This window comes from Urocampus carinirostris, chromosome 3, assembly GCF_059441175.1.
Source record: "Urocampus carinirostris isolate Australia breed hairy pipefish chromosome 3, RoL_Ucar_1.0, whole genome shotgun sequence".
Lineage (NCBI taxonomy): Eukaryota > Metazoa > Chordata > Actinopteri > Syngnathiformes > Syngnathidae > Urocampus > Urocampus carinirostris.
This window is the reverse complement of record NC_142351.1, coordinates 64868033-64890136: the sequence shown is the minus strand read 5'-3', so window position 1 is coordinate 64890136 and position 22104 is coordinate 64868033. Positions and strand designations below refer to the sequence as shown.

Sequence of the window (22104 nt, the reverse complement as noted above, 5' to 3'; positions counted from 1 at the left end):
AAAATATAAAAAAGCAGTGGTAATGTTCTTCTTACCTTGCTACTGCATTCATCATTTCCACTTAATGTAACTGCTTTTTAAGGGCCAACAACCACATTGAGCAATAAATCATACATTATTTCTGTTTGTCAATGTGTTATTCGAGACTAATCCATTCGATTTCTTCCTCTCTTTTTTTAAAATCCATATTGCTATTTTGAAGAAGAATTTCAGTGATGGGAGTTCCTGAACATGACAATGAAGCACAACCAAAAATAAGTGCATCAAATTCTTCACAACGCAGGGTTTGTACCGGTGCTTGCTTTCACTAAAAGTGCTTGACTCTTATGTTGTGTTTTCGAAGCTGGAAAAATGCCTGAATATCGGGTAAAGCGCTTGTAAATGCTTGTACATTTTGTCATGTTTCACAACAAGTAGTGTATTTTCTCGACCATAGAGCGCACCGAGCTAAAAGGCGCAGTCTCCGTTGCTGGTTTGATTTCTGTATTTAACACATAGAGAGGCCGCACCTGATTATTGGGCACGGGTGCCCTCATACCTGTCAACCTCCATGGCTCCATGCCCTTACAAACTGTTATATTTTCCCTTACAAAATACAAAATAATCTTACACCATATTTTTTTCAAACGTGTTTATTCTTGTAGTTTAACATGTTGTATTGTACATGTGTTTCGTTATATCCTATTGTCAATTAACATTATGTTGTGAGATACTGAGTTGCTCGACATAAATGAGGTTTATTATAAAAAAAGTTGAAAAATTAAGTAGCTTGGACGTTCACTGTAGAAGGAAAAAATTCATGCAAATATAATTAAGTAGAATAACACATTTTCTTATTCAAATTATCAATTTATTGTCTGCATTAAATTATTGTTGGTAAAATACTGATTAAAGGGATAACCACAAACCTGTCTTTTTTCATTTTCTCCTTTTATACTTCCTTTTTTTCTTAACTTCTTTATAGAACATAATAATTCGTAATACAATGCATCAAAGCAAGTGAGCCGTATGAGAGCCGGCTCTCTTTAATGAGTTGAGCCGAAAAAGCCCGTTCTCTAAAAAGAGACGGACTTCCTTTCACTACACAACTACCACATGAAATCCGAGGTGGCAGACGCATGCGCACAGTAGCATCAAACCGCTCGCTGAGTTTGCAACGAAAAAAAACGATACAGAAAATAATGGCTACCACGGCAAACTCATTAGACTTGATTGATTTCGTGATAGTCGGTCTATACCGGATGGTACCCATAATTGACAAATTTGCCTTTTTCCTTACAGATTTTCTTGTACGTCGGACACGTCTTATAATGCATTATAAACGTACTTTTCACGGCAAAAACGTACAGGTTGACAGGTAGATGTGCCCTCTCCTGCGGCAGTCTTACAACAACACAAGTGTGCGTATTTAAAAGTAAAGCAGGACCAAAACTTAGTTTGGCTGTGTGAATTTACGTATTGATTACAGAGTGAAACACACAAATAAAACAATATTTGCAAAAAACACATCGTAGCGAGGTAGGAAAAGTCTTCTTTCATGGTTGTGCTCTGCTTGATATAATACAACGCTCGATTCTTTCCTCAAACTCAGGCCACCTATTTACATGAAAGCTCAGTTGTGTTTTCTTTACTTGTCGGAGTTCAATTTTCAGCTTTCTACACATGTGAACCATCGATTTATTATTCTTCAATTCCCTTGTGGCTGCTCAGTTTTAAAGTTCTTCTGTGTAGCGTGAAAATCAGAACAACTCGGCGGACAAAAACACGGGAAGCATTCAATAAAGGGAAAGTGAGGTCTCAAATTGAATCAATAATTGTAGCATGATAACTTCCGAATTGCTAGATTCGCTACGCCAATCCATGAGTACTTCTACAAACAATACATTGCATGTGACGTCACGTGTCCTCTTCTGCGCAAGCGGGACATGGTGGCGTTCACACAGGAGATTGCAAACAAGTCGCATTTAGTTGGGATTACTTTGTATAGCATTGTCCTATGAGATCCCCCCCCCCCTTGTCGGGTTGCCCCACAGAGGCCATGTGCATGCTAACCCTAAGCAGGGCACTAGGAAATGTGTATTAGTGCAAGGACTGCATATCAGTTATTGACAATTGTTAAGGGCCATGCAGAAAATAATGGCCGCGTTATCCAGTGGTAAATTGCAATGAAATGAACTTCCTCTAACTAAAAATGGAAGCTATACTTAATACCATAATTGTATCCAACAGTGTTATGTAGTTATGTAGTAAAAACTATTTACACATGCATTGTTCAGACCTAAAAATCATATATCCTGATAAGTTCACACGCATGTGTAAATCGAAGATATATTTGTGGATTGGCAAAATACATGATTCACATCAGATTTCTTCTTTTGATGGTACTGGAGAATATGAAAAAATGGCTTTAAAAGTGTCATGGACCAGAACAAGCACTCGGATCCAATAGCGTCAGTTAAAGGATTTATTTGGACAAGGTTCGGTGGAGCAGGCTTGGGACGTCGGCTCTTGGTAGCAGAAAGCCTCTTTGGACGATATGGCAACTCCGTGGTGAAACGCGTGACGAGTAACGTAGCAGGTAAGTCGGTGGCCGGGACGGAAGAGTAGATCGTAAACTTTTAACAGACAAGGGTCAGGCAACGAGAATCAGACTTGGAATACACAAAGGGATCGTGGTACCTTGAATGTTGGAGGCTCACTCAGGGAAACGAGGAGTACACTCGAACGTCCATCTCTGGACGCTGACAGCTTATGTAGAAAGCTTCCACCAATCAGGAAATCGCGTTCCAGCACACCAGCTGATTACCTCAGGTGGCTCCAGTTAGGTAATCACGACAGAACCCCCCCCCCTCAAGGGACGGCTCCAGAAGTCCCCCAGGGAAAAAAAATAATCCAAACACGTCACATGGAAACACCGGTAATCCAAGGAACAAAAGTCACAGGCCAGTTACGAATAATCCCCCAAAACCCAAAATACATCACCAATAATCCAAAATGGAGGGCCCAGAGGTCGTCCGATGAACCCCAGAAGGTCACCATCACACCAGCGATCCCCGGGGACGGATAATAAATCCGTTAGCAGCGCACAAAACAAAACAAAAAAAAAAATCCACAGGTAATCTGAGAACAAACAGCACAGTACCTCAGAATTCTTCCGAGTGGATAGACACCCCTTCGTCCGCATCTGAAGGGGCGGTAGCGGGTGGGTCCGCCGGTGGAAGAGTAGCAGCGCCGGACCTACGACGACGACCACGGCGTGGCGCTGGTTGGTCAGGATGCAGTCGATGGAATTCTGCCACAAGAGATCGGTCCAGGATCTGCCTGCTGGGAATCCATGATCTCTCCTCCGGACCATATCCCTCCCAATCGACCAAGTACTGGAAGCCCCGACCCCTGCGTCGGGAGCGGAGCAGGCGGCGCACTGTATAGATAGGCTCCCCGTCCAAGGAGCGTGGAGCCGGGGGAGGAGGTGGAATGGGTGCCAACGGGCTCTGGCTGACGGGCTTGATTCGGGAGACATGAAACGTGGGGTGCACTCTCATAGATCTTGGTAGACGGAGACGGACTGCTGAGGAGTTGATAATTCTTACTATAGGAAACGGACCAAGATACCGAGGAGCCAGTTTCCTCGACTCAGCCTTCAGTGGAAGATCAGCTGATGCAAGCCACACCTTCTGGCCCACCTGGTAATTCGGAGCAGGACTCCTCCGTCGATTAGCCCCGACGGACTGAGCCTTGCTTGCCCGAAGGAGTGTGGCCCGAGCACGAGCCCAAGTTCGCCGACAGCGGCGTGCGTTCGCCGTAGCTGACGGGCAGTTTACTTCCTCTTCTTGACTAGGGAACATAGGGGGTTGGTACCCATATACGCACTGGAAGGGGGACATTCCAGTGGAGGAGCTAACCAAGGAATTGTGAGCATACTCCACCCATGCCAATTGCCGAGCCCAAGACAACGGTTCACTAGAGACCATACAGCGAAGTGCCGTTTCCAAATCTTGGTTCACTCGCTCAGACTGACCATTGGATTGAGGGTGGAACCCCGATGAGAGGCTGACTGAGGCACCCAACAGACGACAGAACTCCTTCCAAAACGCGGATGAGAATTGGGGACCCCGGTCAGAAACAATGTCCAGAGGGATGCCATGGAGGCGGAACACATGTTGCTGGACTATCAATGCAGTTTCCTTGGCGGAGGGGAGCTTTGGTAGTGCCACGAAATGGACCATCTTACTGAACCGGTCCACGATAGTTAGTACAGTCGTCATCCCCTCGGATACTGGCAACCCCGTCACAAAGTCCAAGGAGATGTGGGACCATGGGCGGCGGGGAACCGGAAGTGGATGTAACAGACCGGCCGGACGTTGGTGGGATGCTTTGTTCTGGGCGCACACTTGACAGGCGGAGACATATTCCCTAACGTCCTTGGCCATGGTAGGCCACCAGAAGCGTCGGGACAAGAAACTGTGAGTCCGAGCCGACCCCGGATGGCAAGAAAAGTGAGAATTGTGCCCCCATTGGAGGACCTTGGACCGTAAGGGTTCGGAGACGAATAGTCGACCCTCGGGACAGGAGCTGGGGCCCGCCTGATCGGGTAACGCCTCTCTGACTCGGGACTCGATATCCCAGGAAACTGCTGCCACCATACGGGAAGCTGGAAGGACCGTTGCGGGATCCTGAGGTGTTTTATTGGAATTCTGGAATTGCCGGGGGAGCGCGTCGGGCTTCACATTACGAGATCCGGGTCTGTAGGACAGAGTAAAGTTAAAGCGGGTGAAAAACAGGGCCCAACGTGACTGGCGAGGGTTGAGCCGCTTGGCCGATCTAATGTATTCTAAGTTCTTGTGGTCAGTCCAAACTATGAACGGCACCGTTACCCCCTCCAACCAATGCCGCCATTCCTCCAGGGCTAGCTTGACGGCCAACAACTCACGATCCCCCACGTCGTAGTTGCGTTCGGCCGGGGACAACCGCCGGGAAAAGAAGGCGCACGGGTGCATCTTCTGGTCCTTGTCAGACCGCTGGGACAGGACAGCACCCACTCCCACATCTGAGGCGTCCACCTCCACCACCAGTTGGCGCGCAGGGTCAGGCACCTGGAGTATGGGGGCCGTAGAGAAATGAGTTTTTAGACGGTTGAAAGCTGCATTAGCCTCGGAAGACCACCGAAATGGCTCTCTAGGGCTGGTAAGAAGCGTGAGAGGAGCTGCCACCGAACTGTAGTTCCTGATGAACCTCCGGTAGAAATTGGCAAAACCAAGGAATTGTTGGAGTTTTTTCCGAGACTCAGGGACAGGCCAAGAGGTGACTGCTGATACCTTCGCAGGATCCATCTGAAGGGTCCCCTCCGCCACGATGTAGCCCAGGAACGAGACTGTCTTGGCGTGAAACTCGCACTTCTCTGCTTTAACAAATAAAGAGTTCTCTAGGGGACGACGGAGAACCAGCTGGACATGTTTTCGGTGTTCATCGAGGGACTTTGAGAAAATTAAGATATCGTCCAGATACACAAAAACAAAACGATTAAGCACATCTCGTAAAATGTAATTTATCAAGGATTGGAAAACGGCTGGAGCATTGGTTAATCCGAACGGCATTACCAGGTACTCGTAGTGACCGGTGGGTGTGTTGAATGCTGTCTTCCACTCATCACCCTCCCGGATACGGACTAAGTGGTAGGCGTTGCGCAGATCAAGTTTAGTGAAGATCGTGGCCCCCTGTAGAAGCTCAAATGCAGAGGCAAGCAGAGGCAAGGGATAGCGATTTTTAACTGTGATTTCATTAAGGTCCCGATAATCTATACAGGGCCGGAGTGACCCGTCCTTCTTTCCCACAAAAAAGAACCCCGCCCCTGCAGGAGAAGAGGAGGGTCGAATGATACCAGCCGCCAAGGCATCGGAAATGTACTCCTCCATGGCCTTCCTCTCGGGAATGGACAGGGAGTAGAGGCGGCCCCGAGGAGGAGCGGACCCTGGCAGGAGATCAATCGCGCAGTCATAAGGTCTATGAGGGGGCAAGGAAGAGGCCTTAGCTTTACTGAAGACCTCCCGTAGGTGGTGGTAACAGGCTGGGACCTTGGACAGATTGGGTGGGGCCCTTGTGGAAACAGGATGATTTGGGTAAGGAGCGGCTCGCAGACAGGTTTGGTGACAGTCCATGCCCCATTCAAGGATCGACCCAGTGCGCCAGTCGAAATGGGGGTTGTGTTGCACCAACCAAGGATGACCCAGAACAAGGGGTTGGTTAGGGGAGTGAAGTAAATGAAATCGGATCTTCTCTCTGTGATTTCCAGACAACTGTAGTTCTATGGGTTCAGTTATTTGGGATACGGTGCCTAATAGGTGACCATCCAAAGCCCGAGCTGATACCGGGTTAGGAAGGGTTTTAACAGGTATCCCCATCTTGTGTGCGAGTGACAAATCCAGGATATTTGTTTCGGCGCCAGAATCGATCAGGGCATGGAAGGGCTGAGATGAACCGGAAATAATGAGATTTGCCCGGAGAACAGGTCTATCAGTTTTGGGGGACGATACTAAAGCCGAGCTCAATCGGATGTCCCCTATATCCGACGAGCGTTGGCTTTTAACGGGCAATTGACCACCCTATGTCCCTGGCCGCCGCAGTAAAAACATAACCGTTCGGAACGCCTTCGCTGGCGCTCTTCGACGGAGAGAAAGGTGCGGTCCACCTCCATCATCTCATGAGGTGCGGTAGAAGTGGTTGGGGGGTTCGGTATCTTACTCATGTCTTGACTTTGCCTGGTGATGGATTGGCTGGGATCTTCTCTCTCTCGGCGTCTTGCCTGGACCCTACGGTCGATCCGGGCGGTCAGTTCGATAGCGTTGTCAAGAGTTACCGGAGGAGCGTGGGATACCAATTCGTCTTTGAGATAACCGGACAAGCTATGGAGGTAGGCGTCGACCAGCGCCTCTTCGTTCCAGTGACTCTGGGCTGCTAGAGTGCGGAAGTCAATGGCATAGTCGGCAATGGAGCGTCTCCCCTAGCGGATGTTCAAGATTGAACGAGCAGCATCGACTGATGAGGAACCAGAATCAAATACTTTAATCATTTCCTGGCTTAGCAAACTAAAAGAGGTGCATGCTGTCGCCCCTCGTTCGTATTCTGCCGTTCCCCAAAGGCGGGCTCTGCCAGTCAAATGATTTATTACATAAGCCACCTTCGTCTTTTCGTTCACAAAGGCTCGCGGTTGTAGATAAAAAATTAATCGGCAATTTATGAGAAAGGGGCGGATCTGGGCGGGCTCTCCACTGAATCTCTCTGGCGAACCTACTCGTGGTTCAACACTGCCGACCTGATCAGAAAGAGGCGGAACCGGATCTTGTGGTCGTGTTGCCGGGGAAGCTTCGCACTGTTGCTCAAAAAATTGTTGGTGACGTTGTACTTGCCGGACCAGTGTGGATACGTCATGGGCGATCTGTTGTACCGCGCCTTCGGTATGTAGTAGGCGCTGTAGCGCGGATTCCTGCTCGGCATTTCCGCATTTCTCGGAGGTGGGAAAAAATGACGCTGGATCCATTAACATAATCCCTTGAATGTTGGAGGCTCACTCAGGGAAACGAGGAGTACACTCGAACGTCCATCTCTGGACGCTGACAGCTTATGTAGAAAGCTTCCACCAATCAGGAAATCGCGTTCCAGCACACCAGCTGATTACCTCAGGTGGCTCCAGTTAGGTAATCACGACAAAAAGCCCTTAAAAAGTACTTGAATTTGGCAATGTAAAGGGTGTACGAACCCTGAGAACAGAGATGGTACGAAAAACTAGGCAGAAATTCACTCCACAACAGTTTTTTTTCCCCTTTTGATGACTGAATGGATTTAGAACTACTTGCCATAAAGGTTTAAGTGTTGTCATTGTTGCTTTTATAGTCACAATAATTGCAGAGAGATTTCAGAAACCCCTGATGTGGTCAGTGGAGTGGAAGTCGATCATTGCAGAGAAAAGGACACCGACCAACCTTGCAAGCTGGTCGAAGGTTGGTCAAAGTAATCGTTTGGCGACCAAAACGTCATGGCAGCCTCAGCCAAAGCAAACTGCTCCGCTACCCCTGCAAAGAAACAGGTTTTTTTTTTTTTTGCAAATGTGAATCGTCGTCCCGAAAAAAACATATTATCCGCACCTTAGAGTGCACAGGATTTTAAGGCACACCCCCCCAATCGTCATATTGTCTTTATATACAGAGACCCCTTGCTACTTTGTGCTTTAGTTATCGCTGGTTCACACCACAGATTTTGAAGTCATTAATATCATTGTATCCTGCGTTGTGTTCAGCAGGGACAGATTAGGGAGGGTGCTCTGTGTTCGGTGGTTGTGACTGTCTGGGTACGTGACTCTGATAGGCTGGTTTAGGCTGGTGTCAGTCAAGCGGCGGGCAGGCGCTGCCTCCGTAAACAAATTGAGAAGCATCAATCAAAAAAAAAAAAAACAGACGAAAGTCAGAGGAGCTCGAAGAAATGGTGATCACCAGCAGGTACCGTATTTTCCGCACTATAAGGCGCACCTAAAAGTCTTAATTTTTTTCAAAAGCTGACCATGCGCCTTTTAACACAGTGCGCCTTATATATGGCTCAATATTAAATTCGCAAGGTCTCGCAACTACGAGAAACAGCCGCCGACTCCATTTTTCGCGCTGTGCATACTGGGAAATATTAAACAACGATTCTCTTTCATACGTGCATTTGTAAAAAAATGGCTCCTGTTAAGAGACACGCGTACAACGCCGAGTTTAAACTCAAGGCGATCAGTCACGCAGTACAACACGGCAATAGAGCGGCAGCGAGAGAGTTAAACTTAAATGAATCGATGGTACGGAAGTGGAGAAAGGATGAAAATAAGCTCCGCCAAGTAAGGAAAACTCAACAAAGTTTCCGTGGCAATAAAGCAAGATGGCCAGAGTTAGAGGAGACACTTGAACAGTGGGTTGTTCAACAAAGAGCGGCAAGCAGAAGTGTCAGTACGATAACTATACGTATGAAGGCAACAGCGCTGGCACAGGACAAAAACACCGGACGTGTTGGATGGCCCATTCACTGAGATGGTCAATTCGAACACAGCAGAAGAAGAATTCGAGGGATTCGTCGATGAGGAGCTTATAGAGTGATCTTTGTTTTTCTTTTGTGTGTTTACCTTTTACATTTTACAGTTATTATGTTATTGCTTTATTGTTATTGTTTTGCACTTGTTGTTTTTGCACATTACGAGTGTCACTTTATTGCGATTGCACTAACGTTTCATTTAAAATAACAGTATCAGACGTTTTTTTCTTTACGTGTTGACTAAATGGAGGAAAAATAAAATGATATGCCTTGATGTTGTTCAAAGATGTTAAAGATGTGTCACGAAAATGCTTTACCTCAGAGAAAATAATAAAACGGCTGTTTATTTATTTTGGGAGTGAATGGAGTTGTGGAAAGCTTGTTTGTTAACAATAAAGTTTGACCTTTTTGAATGTTTTGTTGACATTCCCTTTAGCGTGGCAACATCTAGAGGTTGCATAACGTAACTACATTCTCTACTGTTGTCAAGTCAAGTCACATTTATTTACCGTAAATAGCCCTTAATCCCACAAATGTCTCGAAGGACTGCACAGGATTACAATTACAAAATTGCACAATTACCTGATCTTAAACCAGCATGCACTTATAGCGCCTTATAATGGGGTGCGTCTTATGTATGGCAAAAGTTTTAAAATATATCATTAATTGAAGGTGCGCCTTATAACACGGTGCGCCATATAGTGCGGAAAATACGGTACTCCCCGGATTATTATCGGGTTCCAGAAGCAACTTGGGCAGCGTCAGTGAGAAGGCAGGAACAGTGTTGCTGGTCCGGCCTACTACTAAAGTCTAGGCTAACAACTTTCCAAACCCACCGCTGTTGACCCAGTATCTTGCCAACGCCATGTCCATTAGTCATGAAATGGTTGACTTGGAGCTATAACTGGTGGAAAACAGCTACATTTGTGACGGTTTTATTTTATCATTGTGGATCTGTCTCCATTCGAAGACACCTGATGCTAGCAAGCATACAGTGCATCCGAAAGTATTCACAGCGCTTCACTTTTTCCACATTTTGTTATGTTACAGCCTCATTCCAAATTGTATTAATTTAATCTCTTATCTCAAAATTCTACACAAAATACTCCATTATAACAATGTGAAAACATTTTTTTTTTACTTTTTTGAATTTATTAAGAATAGAAAACTAAGAAATAAAATTTACATAAGTATTCACAGCCTTTGCCATAAAGCTCAAAATTGAGCTCAGGTGCATCTTCTTTCCACTGATCATCCTTGAGATCTTTCTACAGCTTAATTGGAGTCCACCTGCAGTAAATTCAGTTGATTGGGCATGATTTGGAAAGGCACACACCTGTCTAATATAAGGTCCCACAGTTGAGGGTGCATGTCAGAGCACAAACACCAAGCATGAAGTCAAAAGAACTGTCTGTAGACCTGCGAGACAGGATTGTCTTGAGGCACAAATCTGGGGAAGGATACAGAAAAATTTCTGCTGCTTTGAAGCTCCAAATGAGCACAGTGGCCTGCATTATTCGTTAATGGGAGACATTTGGAACCACCAGGACTCTTCCTAGAGCTGGCCAGCCTTCTGAACTGAGCGATTGGGGAAGAAGGGCCTTAGTCAGGGAGGGACCAAGAAACCGATGGTCACTTTGTCAGAGCTCCAGCGTTCATCTGTGGAGAGAGGAGAGCCTTCCAGAAGGACAACCATCTCTGCAGCAATCCACCAATCAGGCCTGTAAGGTAGAGTGGCCAGACAAAAGCCACTCCTTAGTAAAAGGAACATGGAAGCCCGTCTGGAATTTGCCAAGAAGCACCTGAATGACTCTCAGACCATGGGAAACAAAATTCTCTGGTCTGATGAGACAAATATTGAACTCTTTAGCGTGAATGCCAGGCGCCATGTTTGGAGGAAACCAGGCACCGCTCATCACTAGGCCAATGCCATCCCTACAGTGAAGCATGGTGGTGGCAGCATCATGCTGTGGGGATGTTTTTAAGCAACAGGAACTGGCAGACTAGTCAGGATAGAAGGAAAAATGAATGCAGCAATATATAGACATATCCTGGATGAAAACCTGCTCCAGAGCGCTCTTGACCTCAGGCTGGGGCGAAGGTTTATTTTTCAGCAGGACAACAACCCAAAGCACACAGCCAAGATCTCAAAAAATTGGCTTTAGAACCACACCGTGAATTTCCTGGAGTGGCCCAGCCAGAGTCTAGACTTGAATCCGATCGAACATCTCTGGAGAGATCTGAAAATGGCTGTGCACAAACGTCTCCCATCCAACCTGATTGAGCTTGAGAGTTATTGCAAAGAAGAATGGGGAAAACTGCCTAAAGATAGGTGTGCTAAACTTGTGGGATCATATTCAAAAAGACTTGAGGCTGTACTTGCTGTCAAAGGTGGATCAACAAAGTATTAAGCAAAGGCTGTGAATACTTATGTAAATGTGATTTCTTCGTTTTTTATTTTTAATAAATTCAAAAAAAGTAAAAAAAAAACTTTTCACATTGTCATAATGGAGTATTTTGTGTAGAATTTTGAGATGAGAGATTAAACCAATACAATTTGGAATGAGGCTGTAACATAACAAAATGTGGAAAAAGTGAAGCGCTGTGAATACTTCCCGGATGCACTGTATAACCAGCCACTCTCTAAATTGCATTCTTACACTGAAAGAGAAGCCCTCCAATTGTGTTTGACTTTTGTATAATGACAATAAAACCATTCATTCAACAGCAGTTGTGGGTTGTGTATATTTGTAGATCTATGATTGTTATTTTGTTACAGTATCATAGTTTTAGTTGGTAATGATGTCATCTTGAGGTAAGTTTATCCCTTTGGGGTCTTTTACGAAGGTGGGACACAACTTGGTGGATTTTCACTTCTCGCGGGTGGTGCTGCTCCCCATTAACCACGAAAATCGAGGGATCTCTGTATATATAACGCATGTTGGACTACAAGGTGCATGAAATTTACACTACAGTAAGAGCTACCATAGCACATGATTTTGCCATTTGAATAATGTCGGCAGTGAGAGTGTCCAAACCTAACCATTAGTGATACAGATGACGAATGAAAAGGCTTTAGATAAGTGTGTGATAAGTGGGTCACTGACTCGTTTTTAGTCAGTCGCTGGCCTTTCCCTTGTCAAATAATGCTTAGAGAAAAAAAAATGGAGGGTCGATTACATTCCTTATTAGTGATCTCTTTTTCCTGTTCAGTCAGTTGGCGTGTTTGAAAGGGGCCACATCTCATTTTTAGTGTGTTTTTGTTGGTTTGATTTCCCTTTTTTGCCTGTAATAATGAATCCCAAGAAAGTTGGTGATAAGGGGATGGAAAATGGAAAACAATGACAACAATGATTTAGCTGTTGAAGGAAACAATTGTGAAATAAACAAACTGATGTTCAAGTGTCTGCCAATGATGCGCCAGCTGCCCCTCTGAGAAAGTATTCACTTGTCTAATGTTCCTCATCTTTACAAAAAAGTTGTGTAACAGTTTGTCACCATGCTCTGACAGTCAAGAGCAATTAAAGCAGCATCGGATTTTGTCAACTTTCACTCAAAAATTAGACTTGAAATGTGAAAAGAAAAAAAGGTGTTATAATTATTGCGATAATTATCGATATCAACCGATAAGAAATGTTTTATCGTGATAAAAAAAAATGGTCATATCACCCAGGCCAATCTGCATTTCCAATCCTGTCCACTGTATTTTGCGGTATAAGGCGCACCGGGTTTTAAAGGGCACTTTCAAATTTTAGATTCTTAGGTGATCTTTTAGTCTGTAAAATATGATAATTTCTCATGAATACACCCAACCCCCCTTGCTAAATGGAATTCCTTCTTGTGACTCACCGGCAGCAAAGCGAGCTTCCTTGATCTCGTCGGTCATTTGCGAGTAAAACTGTTGATCTTCGCCCCAGGTGGTGCCTCCTGGCGCCCATCCTCCACTCCATCCTCCGGCGCCTTCCGTCCTGCATTCGCCGCCGCCTCCTCCCCACCCCTTCCACTCGATCAGGTGGGCCACTCGCCCTTGAGCCATGGCTGTGGGCTTGGTGATATGCTCCTTTATCGTGGCCACCAGACCTAAATAGCGGGGGATACATCTTGTTAACAGAAATGAAATAAATGTTTGCAAGGAGAGGAGGGATGGACGTGATGTGGACAGGAAACATTATTTACTCCAAGCTAGAATGGCTGTGCGGCTTTAGAGCATCACCCCCATTAGGATTAAAAAGTATTTTTTGGGTGGGTATGAATGTTCTTTTGGTCTGGAAGTTGAAAATGGTCGAACTGCTGAGTTGGCAAAACCAAAGCTGCTGAGTCACTTCTACAGTGACCTGCCTGACTGTTTGTGAAAGAGTGTTGATATTCAATGTTCCGACCTAGGAGAGTCGTTTGTCTTTCTAGGAAAATAGTGCGGAGTCAACTTTTTGTTCATTTTTTACATATAGGTCAACCTTTCTAACTGTCTGCAAGACTTTGTGTTGAAATGTAATGAAATGAAAATTAAATGATCTGCATTTATATAGCGCTTTTCAAGTCAATGACTTCCCAAAGCGCTTTACAATGTGCTCCACATTTCCCAATAGCGGCCTTGCAGCCATGTAAGGCGCTAACCTGCTTATTGGGGGTCTTAGGGGTTTAGTGTCTTACCCAAGGACACTTCGACATGTAACACGGACGAGACGGGATTCGAACCGGGATCACCTGATCCCAAGACGAGCGCTCTACCTCCTGAGCTACTGCCGCCCCATGTCATGTTGTTCTGGCCTGGAAGGTTTGGGAATGTCTTTCTCGAAAAACTGTCGGCAATACAGTACTGTATTTTTTTATCATCTATCATTACATTACAACATATTTGGCTGTAATGGTGAGAAAACAAATAAAACGGATCTGTCTGTCTGTCTGTCTGTCTGTCTGTCTGTCTGTCTGTCGGTCCGTCCGTCCGTCCGTCCGTCCGTCCGTCTGTCCGTCCGACTGAGCGCCCGCCCGTCCGCCCGCCCGTCAGTCCGTCCGTCCGCCCGTCCGCCAGCCGATCCGCCTGCCTGCCTGCCTGCTAGTCCGTCTGTCCGTCCTTCCGTCTATATTTCCTCTCGATTTTTCTCTCTTTCTATATATCTCTCTCTTAATCTCTCTTACTCTCTATTACTTTATCACTCTGTCTCTCTATTATCTCTACATATTCTCTTTCTATTCACTCTCTCTATTCCGTCTCTTTCTCTATTCTTAATCTCTCTATTCTCTCACTAGTCTCTGTCGCTCTCTCTCTATCCATACTCTCTCAGCACTTTATATTTATCTATGTTGATGAGAAAAGAGAGCCAGCTGAGACTGGACAAAAAAAAGATGATCACATCACGCTTGAAGGTTTATTCGTCCACTTTACTTTGTGTTGAGGTCTAGTGTCCGTTAGACAATACGGCACAGAGGAGGCAAATAACATTATAAAAGCTCCCATGGTTACTAAGTTCATTTCCTACGCAGCGTGCGGTGAATTCATGATGAAACTGGGCTTGTTTTTATCACTGTAGTAGCGTGCAAGCAGTCTCACCTAACAGAGAGGACGTAGCCAGCTCGCCAATGTTGTAGTGGTTGTTCTTGTCTGCGGCTTGGCCGTTGGATGCCGCCTGCTCATCCTGAAAGACGAAAATAATACATCTTCACTATGAGTTCATTCAACTCTATATATATATATATATATATATATATATATATATATATATATATATATATATATATATATATATATATATATATATATATATATATATATATATATATATATATATATATATATATATATATATATATATATATATATATATATATATATACATATATATGTATGTATATATACACATATATATATATATATATATATATATATATATATATATATATATATATACATACATGTATATGTATACATTAAGTAATTCATTTTCTTCTGCTTATCCGGGGTCGGGTCGCGGGTCAGCACTCTCAGCAGGGAAGCCCAGACCTCCCTATCCCCAGCCACTTCATTCAGCTAATCTGACGGGATACCGAGATGTTCCCAGGCCACCCCAGAGACGTTGTCTATCCAGCATGTCCTGGGGCGTACCCGGGGGCTCCTGCCGGCGTGAGATGCCCAGAGTGAGGCGTCCATGAGGCATCTTTATCAAATGCCCAAGCCACCTTAACTGGCTCCTCTCTGTGTGGTGGAGCAGTGGCTCTACGCCGAGTCCCTCCCGGATTACCGAGCTTTTCACCTTATCTTTAAGGGAGAGTCCAGCCACCCTGCGGAGGAAACTCATTTTAGCTGCTTGTATCTGGGATCTTGTTCTTTCGGTCATGACGCACACTTCACGATCATAGGTGAGGGTAGGAATGTAGATCAACCGGTAAATTGAGAGGTTTGCCTTTCGACTCAACTCCTTCTTCTCCACGACGGACCAGTATAGCATGACGGCAGACGCTGCACCGATCCATCTGTCGATCTGCCGTTGCATCCAACCCTCACTCTTGAACAAGAACCCGAGATACTTGAACTCCTCCACCCGGGGCAGGATCTCCACCCCAAACCTCTAGAGCACGCAACTTCTTTCTGGCTAAAAACCATGGTCTCGGACATGGAAGTGCTGATCCACGTCTGTCTGTTCCTATAAGGCACATTTATCTTGACGCAAAACTGCGCCAGGCTCTACCATGTTTAACCAATCAAACGTAGCAGCCTCGTAAAGTGACCATATTCAATTCCAGCGGGGGGGGATTTTTTACTGATGGAACAGATCAAAAATGTCGCTTAGCAATACCGAAAATGAAAATACAGAAGAGGGGGAGCATCCCTGGCCTCACATTAAAAGCATGTTCCCCTAATAAAGGGTGCCAAACACCAGCTACAATATGCAATGTCTCCTTTGTTCGAGTTCATGGGATTGCTTAGTGTTATGCTTGCAGAACCTGTTAAGTATTGGGGCTCTAAATGTGCTACTTGGTGCTACATTTGCGTAATTTATTGATTTGATTTATACGATCTTTATTGTATTGTTTAATAAAGCACTTGAATTTACATTGATTATCTTAATCTAGTTGTAGATTAAATCTATTTTTTGTTGATTGGCCGGACTTTGATAATTTGAAGATCTGATTGGTTGTTTTAAAAAAATTAAGAGATACGACGTTGCTCCAGTTACTAAGTGCTATTTTTTTAGTAAGTTCTTGGATGACTACTTTTACTTCTACTTGAGTAATATTATTCTGTAGTAACAGTACTAGTACTTGAGTAATTTTTTTGGCTACTCTACCCTCCTCTGTGTATATATATACATATATATATATATATATATATATATATAAATATATAAATATATATATATATATATATATATATATATATATATATATATATATATATATATATATATATATATATATATACATATTTTTTTTTCTTTTTTTTTTTTTTTTTTCTTTTTTTTTGTAATACTGCTAAACTTGATAGTTGCCATTGATTTTACTCACACAGAGGTAAACAGGTTTAGCAGAATGGAAAAGCAGCCGGGGAAATTGATCGTGCTGCCCGTTTAAGTATTGACCAAGATCAAGACTAAGACGGAACACTGCATCCCTTTGACATGTTCACCTCAGACTGAACTTCCTTCCGCCACGAGATAAACATATTGCAAAAAAAATGAAAAATAAGATAGCAGGTCACAAGAATGACTCATTGGGGCGCTCAGAATCGCATGTGCGGTACAATGATGTTTTAGGCATTTAAGACGATTACGTTCTTTTACTAAATCTTGGCCAAATTTAACAACACACCTAAAAGTTACAGTTTAATTTATCGTTTTGTTTTTTTAACAAATGATAGTAATGGCTATAGATGTCGTTAGCATTTAGTTCCTTCCGTCCTTCCAGCAATAGACGTGATATCTATAATCATTTATCTATCCAGCTATCTATCTAATTATCTATCTATCTGTCTGTCTGTCTGTCTGTCTGTCTGTCTGTCTGTCTGTCTGTCTGTCTCTATTTGTCTCTCTCTCTGTCTCTATATTCTCTCTATATATTCTCTCTTCACTCCCTCTATTCCCTCTCTTTCTCTATTCTCTATCTCTATCTATTCCCTCTCTATTCGTAATCTTTCTATTCTCTCACTGGTCTCTGTCTGTCATGACCGGTACAGGGGACCCATATGCGTAACATTTCACACAATGCTTTATCAAGGGATCGGGTAAATCAGGGTGAGAGGAAAAAAAAAACAGCAATCCGGTGCTCGCTGGGCAGGAGGAGCGGGAAGCCCTCGCAAACGTAGCGCGGTTGGAGATCGGAACAAGTCGGGGAGCCAGGGACGAGCGGGATGCCAGGGCTCGGGGATGGATACAGGAAACATAATCGGGCAGAATACGGGTACCCAGGACAGGAGAACGGCGCTTGGATCGGGGATCGATACGGGAAACAGAATCGGGCAGAATACGGGTAGCCGAACAGGAGAACGGAGCTTTGATCGGGGATCGATACAGGAAACAGAATCAGGATACGGGTAGTCGAGACATGAGAATGGGGCTTGGAGCGGGGATCGATACAGGAAACAGGTCGGGATCAAAACGGGAGCCAGAATTAAAAGTGCTTGCCTTGCCTGTTCTAAAGGTTTGCACACGGACTGACCCGGAGTGAACGAGAAGGACATGTTTAAATAGGAAGAGGAATAATTAGGGAACGAGATGCAGCTGGGGCTGAACTAGTGAGTGCAGGTGAGGGCAATGCTAATAACGGTGAAATAATGCTAGTTTTTGTGGAATAGAGCCTTTTAATAATGCTAATACATAGAAACATGAGTTTATGTGGACCAACCTTATAAAGCCAGTTAACGTGTAACAATTTTAGTAACGTGTAAAATTTTTAGTTTAAGTAGAATAACACTATGGAACACTACTAGTAATATGAAGTAATACGGCCTAACAAAGAATAATACGAGTTAATGGGTAATAATACAAGTTCACGCGTAATAATGTGAATTAATGTGAAATAATGCCAGTTCATGTGGAATCATGCTATGTAGTAATCCAACAGCAGGGAGTGATGCAAGTTAACAAAGGATAAAGTTTACGTGGAATAACACTATGTAGTAAAGTTAGTTTACCTGGAATGCAAAACCAGTAAGTGCAAAACAACGCAAGTTATTGTGGAGCAATGTAGTTGTAGTTGAATAATGCTAGTTTACTAGGGCTAACGCTTCATCTAAACTATAAGGAATTTGTCCAGTTTTAGTGAATTGTCACTTGATGATCTCAAACAGGTGGTGAATGCGGCCAAACCGACAACTTTCCAGTACGACCCGCTCCCAGGTTCACTTAATAAAGGTCTTTTTGGAGTCCTTGGACCTTCAGTTCTAAATATTATAAACATATCACTCTCCTCAAGTGTAGTTCCAGCAGCTTTTAAGTCCGCCGTTATTAAACCCACTCTGAAACAACCCAACCTTGATCCAGAAATCTTATGTAATTATAGACCTGTGTCAAACCTACCTTTCCTTTCTAAAGTACTTGAAAAAGTGGTGGCACAAGACCTGAACGATTTCATATCCGAGAATAACCTTTTTGAATCTATGCAATCAGGATTCAGGGCTAACCACTCTACTGAGACAGCTCTGATTAAGGTAACAAACGCTAATCTCCTACTGGCAATGGATTCTGGCGCTTCATCACTTTTGCTGCTGCTGGATCTTAGTGCTGCTTTTGACACAGTGCACCACAATTTCCTACTAGAACGGTTGGAAAAATGGATTGGTCTCTCAGGAACCGTCCTCTCATGGTTCAGATCCTACCTCTCAGATAGGACGCACTGTGTTAAATATGGCGAAATGACATCTGAGCCCTTTTAAACTGTGTTAAATATGGCGAAATGACATCTGAGCCCTTTAATGTTACCTGTGGTGTTCCGCAGGGTTCAGTGCTTGGCCCCCTTCTTTTCAGCATTTACATGCTTCAATTAGGTGATATTATTCACAAGTACAATATCAGTTTCCACTGCTACGCAGACGACACTCAACTATGTCTTCCATTGGAGGAATCTGCCACACTAAACTGTGGAAATTTGGAGGCCTGCCTCATTAAGTTAAAAGAGTGGATGACACTCAATTTCTTGCGTCTTAACTTTGAAAAGACCGAAATGTTAGTCATTGGTCCATCTAAATGCCGTGACTTATTCTCAAAAGCTGCTGTGAACATTGACAAATGTCACATCACACAGAGTGACTCAGTTAAAAATTTAGGTGTCAAATTTGACCCTGATCTATCCTTTGAAACGCATGTAAAGAAAATTACTAGAACTGCTTTCTTCCATCTTCGTAACATTGCTAAAATTCATTCTATACTGTCTCAGTCGGATGCGGAAATTATAATTCATGCGTTTGTTACCTCCCGTCTCGATTACTGTAATGCACTACTCTCTGCTCTCCCGAAGTCTAGAATCAAGTCTCTTCAGCTGGTACAAAATGCTGCAGCGAGGCTTTTAACTAGGACAAAAAAGTCTGAACACATCACATCGATTTTGGCTAACCTGCATTGGCTCCCAGTTAGCCTTAGATGTGATTTCAAGGTTCTCTCAGTATTATACAAAATCATACATGGACTTGCTCCCTCTTATCTTTCAGATCTGATTTCCCCCTATGTCCCGGTCCGAAGCCTACGTTCTGAGAGTGCCAGTCTTTTGGTGATCCCAAGAGCAAAGAAGTGCTCTGCTGGTTCGAGAGCGTTCTCCATCCGGGCACCGGTGCTGTGGAATGCTCTTCCTCCTGAGATCCGAATTGCAACCTCAGTGGAAATGTTTATATCTAAGCTTAAAAGTCACTTCTACTGTATAGCATATGAACAACCTACTCTTCTCATCAGCTCCAGAGCAGGGGAATGTCGAATAATATTCTGAAAAATAGTCCGTGTAATATAGTGTAATAATCTGTGAAGCCCTTTGAGACTCTTCGTAATTTAGGGCTATACAAATAAAAATGACTTGACTTGACTTGAATTGTATTTATTTTATTGTTCTCTAGTTATGCCATATTTAACATACTGTGCTGAAGTCTGGGGCAATCATTACAAAAGTTTACTGCCACTTCTGCAGTCCAAATTATTAAAACGGTTTGATCTAGTGGAGTTTTCCACTTCACAGCTGCTATTTAATGTGAACAAAGAAAAATTACCAGAAAACATAAAAAAAAATTCATATGAAACGAAGAAAGCTATAAATTGAGGGGATGCAATAATATCAAGATTCAACCAGTGAGAACCACCAGGAAAAGTATGTGTGTGTGTGTGTGTGTGTGTGTGTGTGTGTGTGTGTGTGTATGTGTGTGTGTGTGTGTGTGTGTGTGTGTGTGTGTGTGTGTGTGTGTGTGTGTGTGTGTGTGTGTGTGTGTGTGTGTAAGTGGAGTCAAACTTTGGAACAAATTACAAGATGATTTCAAACAATGTCTGAATATTCACTTGTTCAAATCCAAATATAACCAAAGGTTATTGTCAAAGTACAGAGGGGATTCAAATGTGGTCCGAATTAGATTTAGAGAACAGAACCATAATACAGCAAATTGATGGTTTAAGACAATAATTAACCTTGTTATTATATAATAACTGTTATTAACGCTACTGTTGTAAATGTTATAATTGGTGTCTGAATTATATTAGTGATTAGTAGCATTATATAGTTAAAAGATGGGTAGTACAATGATTATTATTATAACTGGCCCAAGCTCCCTTGTCTTGTCTTTTTAAAGCACAGATCACGGACACTTAGAAATGGGTTATCCTGCTGCCAGGGGGAGGCCTCCCTCAACATAAGCATAACTGCTACCCAATCCCCTCTCATGCTATTTAAAAAAATGAAAAAATGTATATGTCTAATGTCTACATTTTGCTAAGAGCGGGATGTACATTTATTACTCTTATTGTCTCTAATCTCATTAGCTGCACCGCTTATCCTCAGTAGGGTCGCGGGGGTGCTTGATCCCATCCCAGCAATCATCGGGCAGTGGGCAGGGGATACCCTGAACTGGTTGCCAGCCAATCGCAGGGCACACAGGGACAGACAACTCGCTAGCTCATTCACACCTAGGGACAATTTGGACCAGCCAATCCACCTGAAATGCATGTCTTTGGAAACTGGGAGGAAACCAGAGTGCCCGGAGGAAACCCACGCAAGCACGGGGAGAACATACAAACTCCGCACAGTAAGTCCGGTAGCTGTATTTGAACCAACACAGGAGATTCCCAAAACTTTAGAACTGTGCCGCACACGCACTAACCACTGCCCCGCCGTGCTGCCCACTCTTATTGTTATTATTGTTATCATTATTATTATTACTTTCCAAGTGTCTTGTACGAGGAACTTATGTGACAATGAATAGTTGTGAGGTGTTGTTTTGTTATATGTAGATACACAAAAGAGCTAATTTGAGTAACAAATATTAAGGAGGTTGAAGGAATAGGAGTAAATAAGCTTATGCTTTATCCTACTCCTATTTGGACACGCTACATTAATATTGTTTTGGTTTTGTTTGTTTTCTCTTGACTTATGTTCGAAATAAAAATGTCATTCATTCATTCATTCATTCAACAAATCACCCGAAAAGTAAAAAAGGGGGTTTAATGGTTGAAGCCAATGGCTTTATAGAGACCCGTCCCCAAAATATTTCAATATGTTTATATTTATGTATCAATCATATAAACAAGTTATCATATCCTACATCGTTATGAAAATCATTTGTTAATCAATTTTAAAATGATCACATGGTTTGAATGGAAACAGCAGCAGCAAAAATAGAAAAAAAACGGTTTTATGTCAGTTTTACTGCATCATATTATTATGGGTATTACTGACAAAGTAAGTAATGATGGATATCTTGATAAAGTTAAGCTAAAGTCTCTCCAACACTACTTGTTTCTCGAAGCTGGATTTTATAGTAATTGTGAACAAAAATATAGACACACATAAAAATAGTTGGATTATGCATGTGTTTTAATTCTTGGTGGAAAACAGCATTTAGTAAAAAAAAATAATTAAAAAAAGCTTGTT

The 22104-nt window shown here is 43.3% G+C and overlaps 2 protein-coding genes across 2 annotated transcripts in view; both read right to left on the bottom strand.

The window, feature by feature from the left end:
* Window positions 1-22104, bottom strand: part of LOC148370476 (zinc finger BED domain-containing protein 4-like) — a 214916-nt gene that overhangs the window by 117891 nt on the left and 74921 nt on the right. The gene's annotated exons all lie outside the window — the stretch shown is intronic.
* Window positions 1-22104, bottom strand: part of fam131c (family with sequence similarity 131 member C) — a 33814-nt gene that overhangs the window by 5839 nt on the left and 5871 nt on the right. Inside the window, exons 3-5 of the mRNA XM_088332991.1 lie at window positions 14603-14687; window positions 12904-13134; window positions 7977-8066 (exon numbers count right to left, since the gene is read on the bottom strand). Of these exons, the coding sequence (XP_088189117.1) occupies window positions 7977-8066; window positions 12904-13134; window positions 14603-14687 (406 nt within the window). The remainder of the gene's footprint in view (window positions 1-7976; window positions 8067-12903; window positions 13135-14602; window positions 14688-22104) is intronic.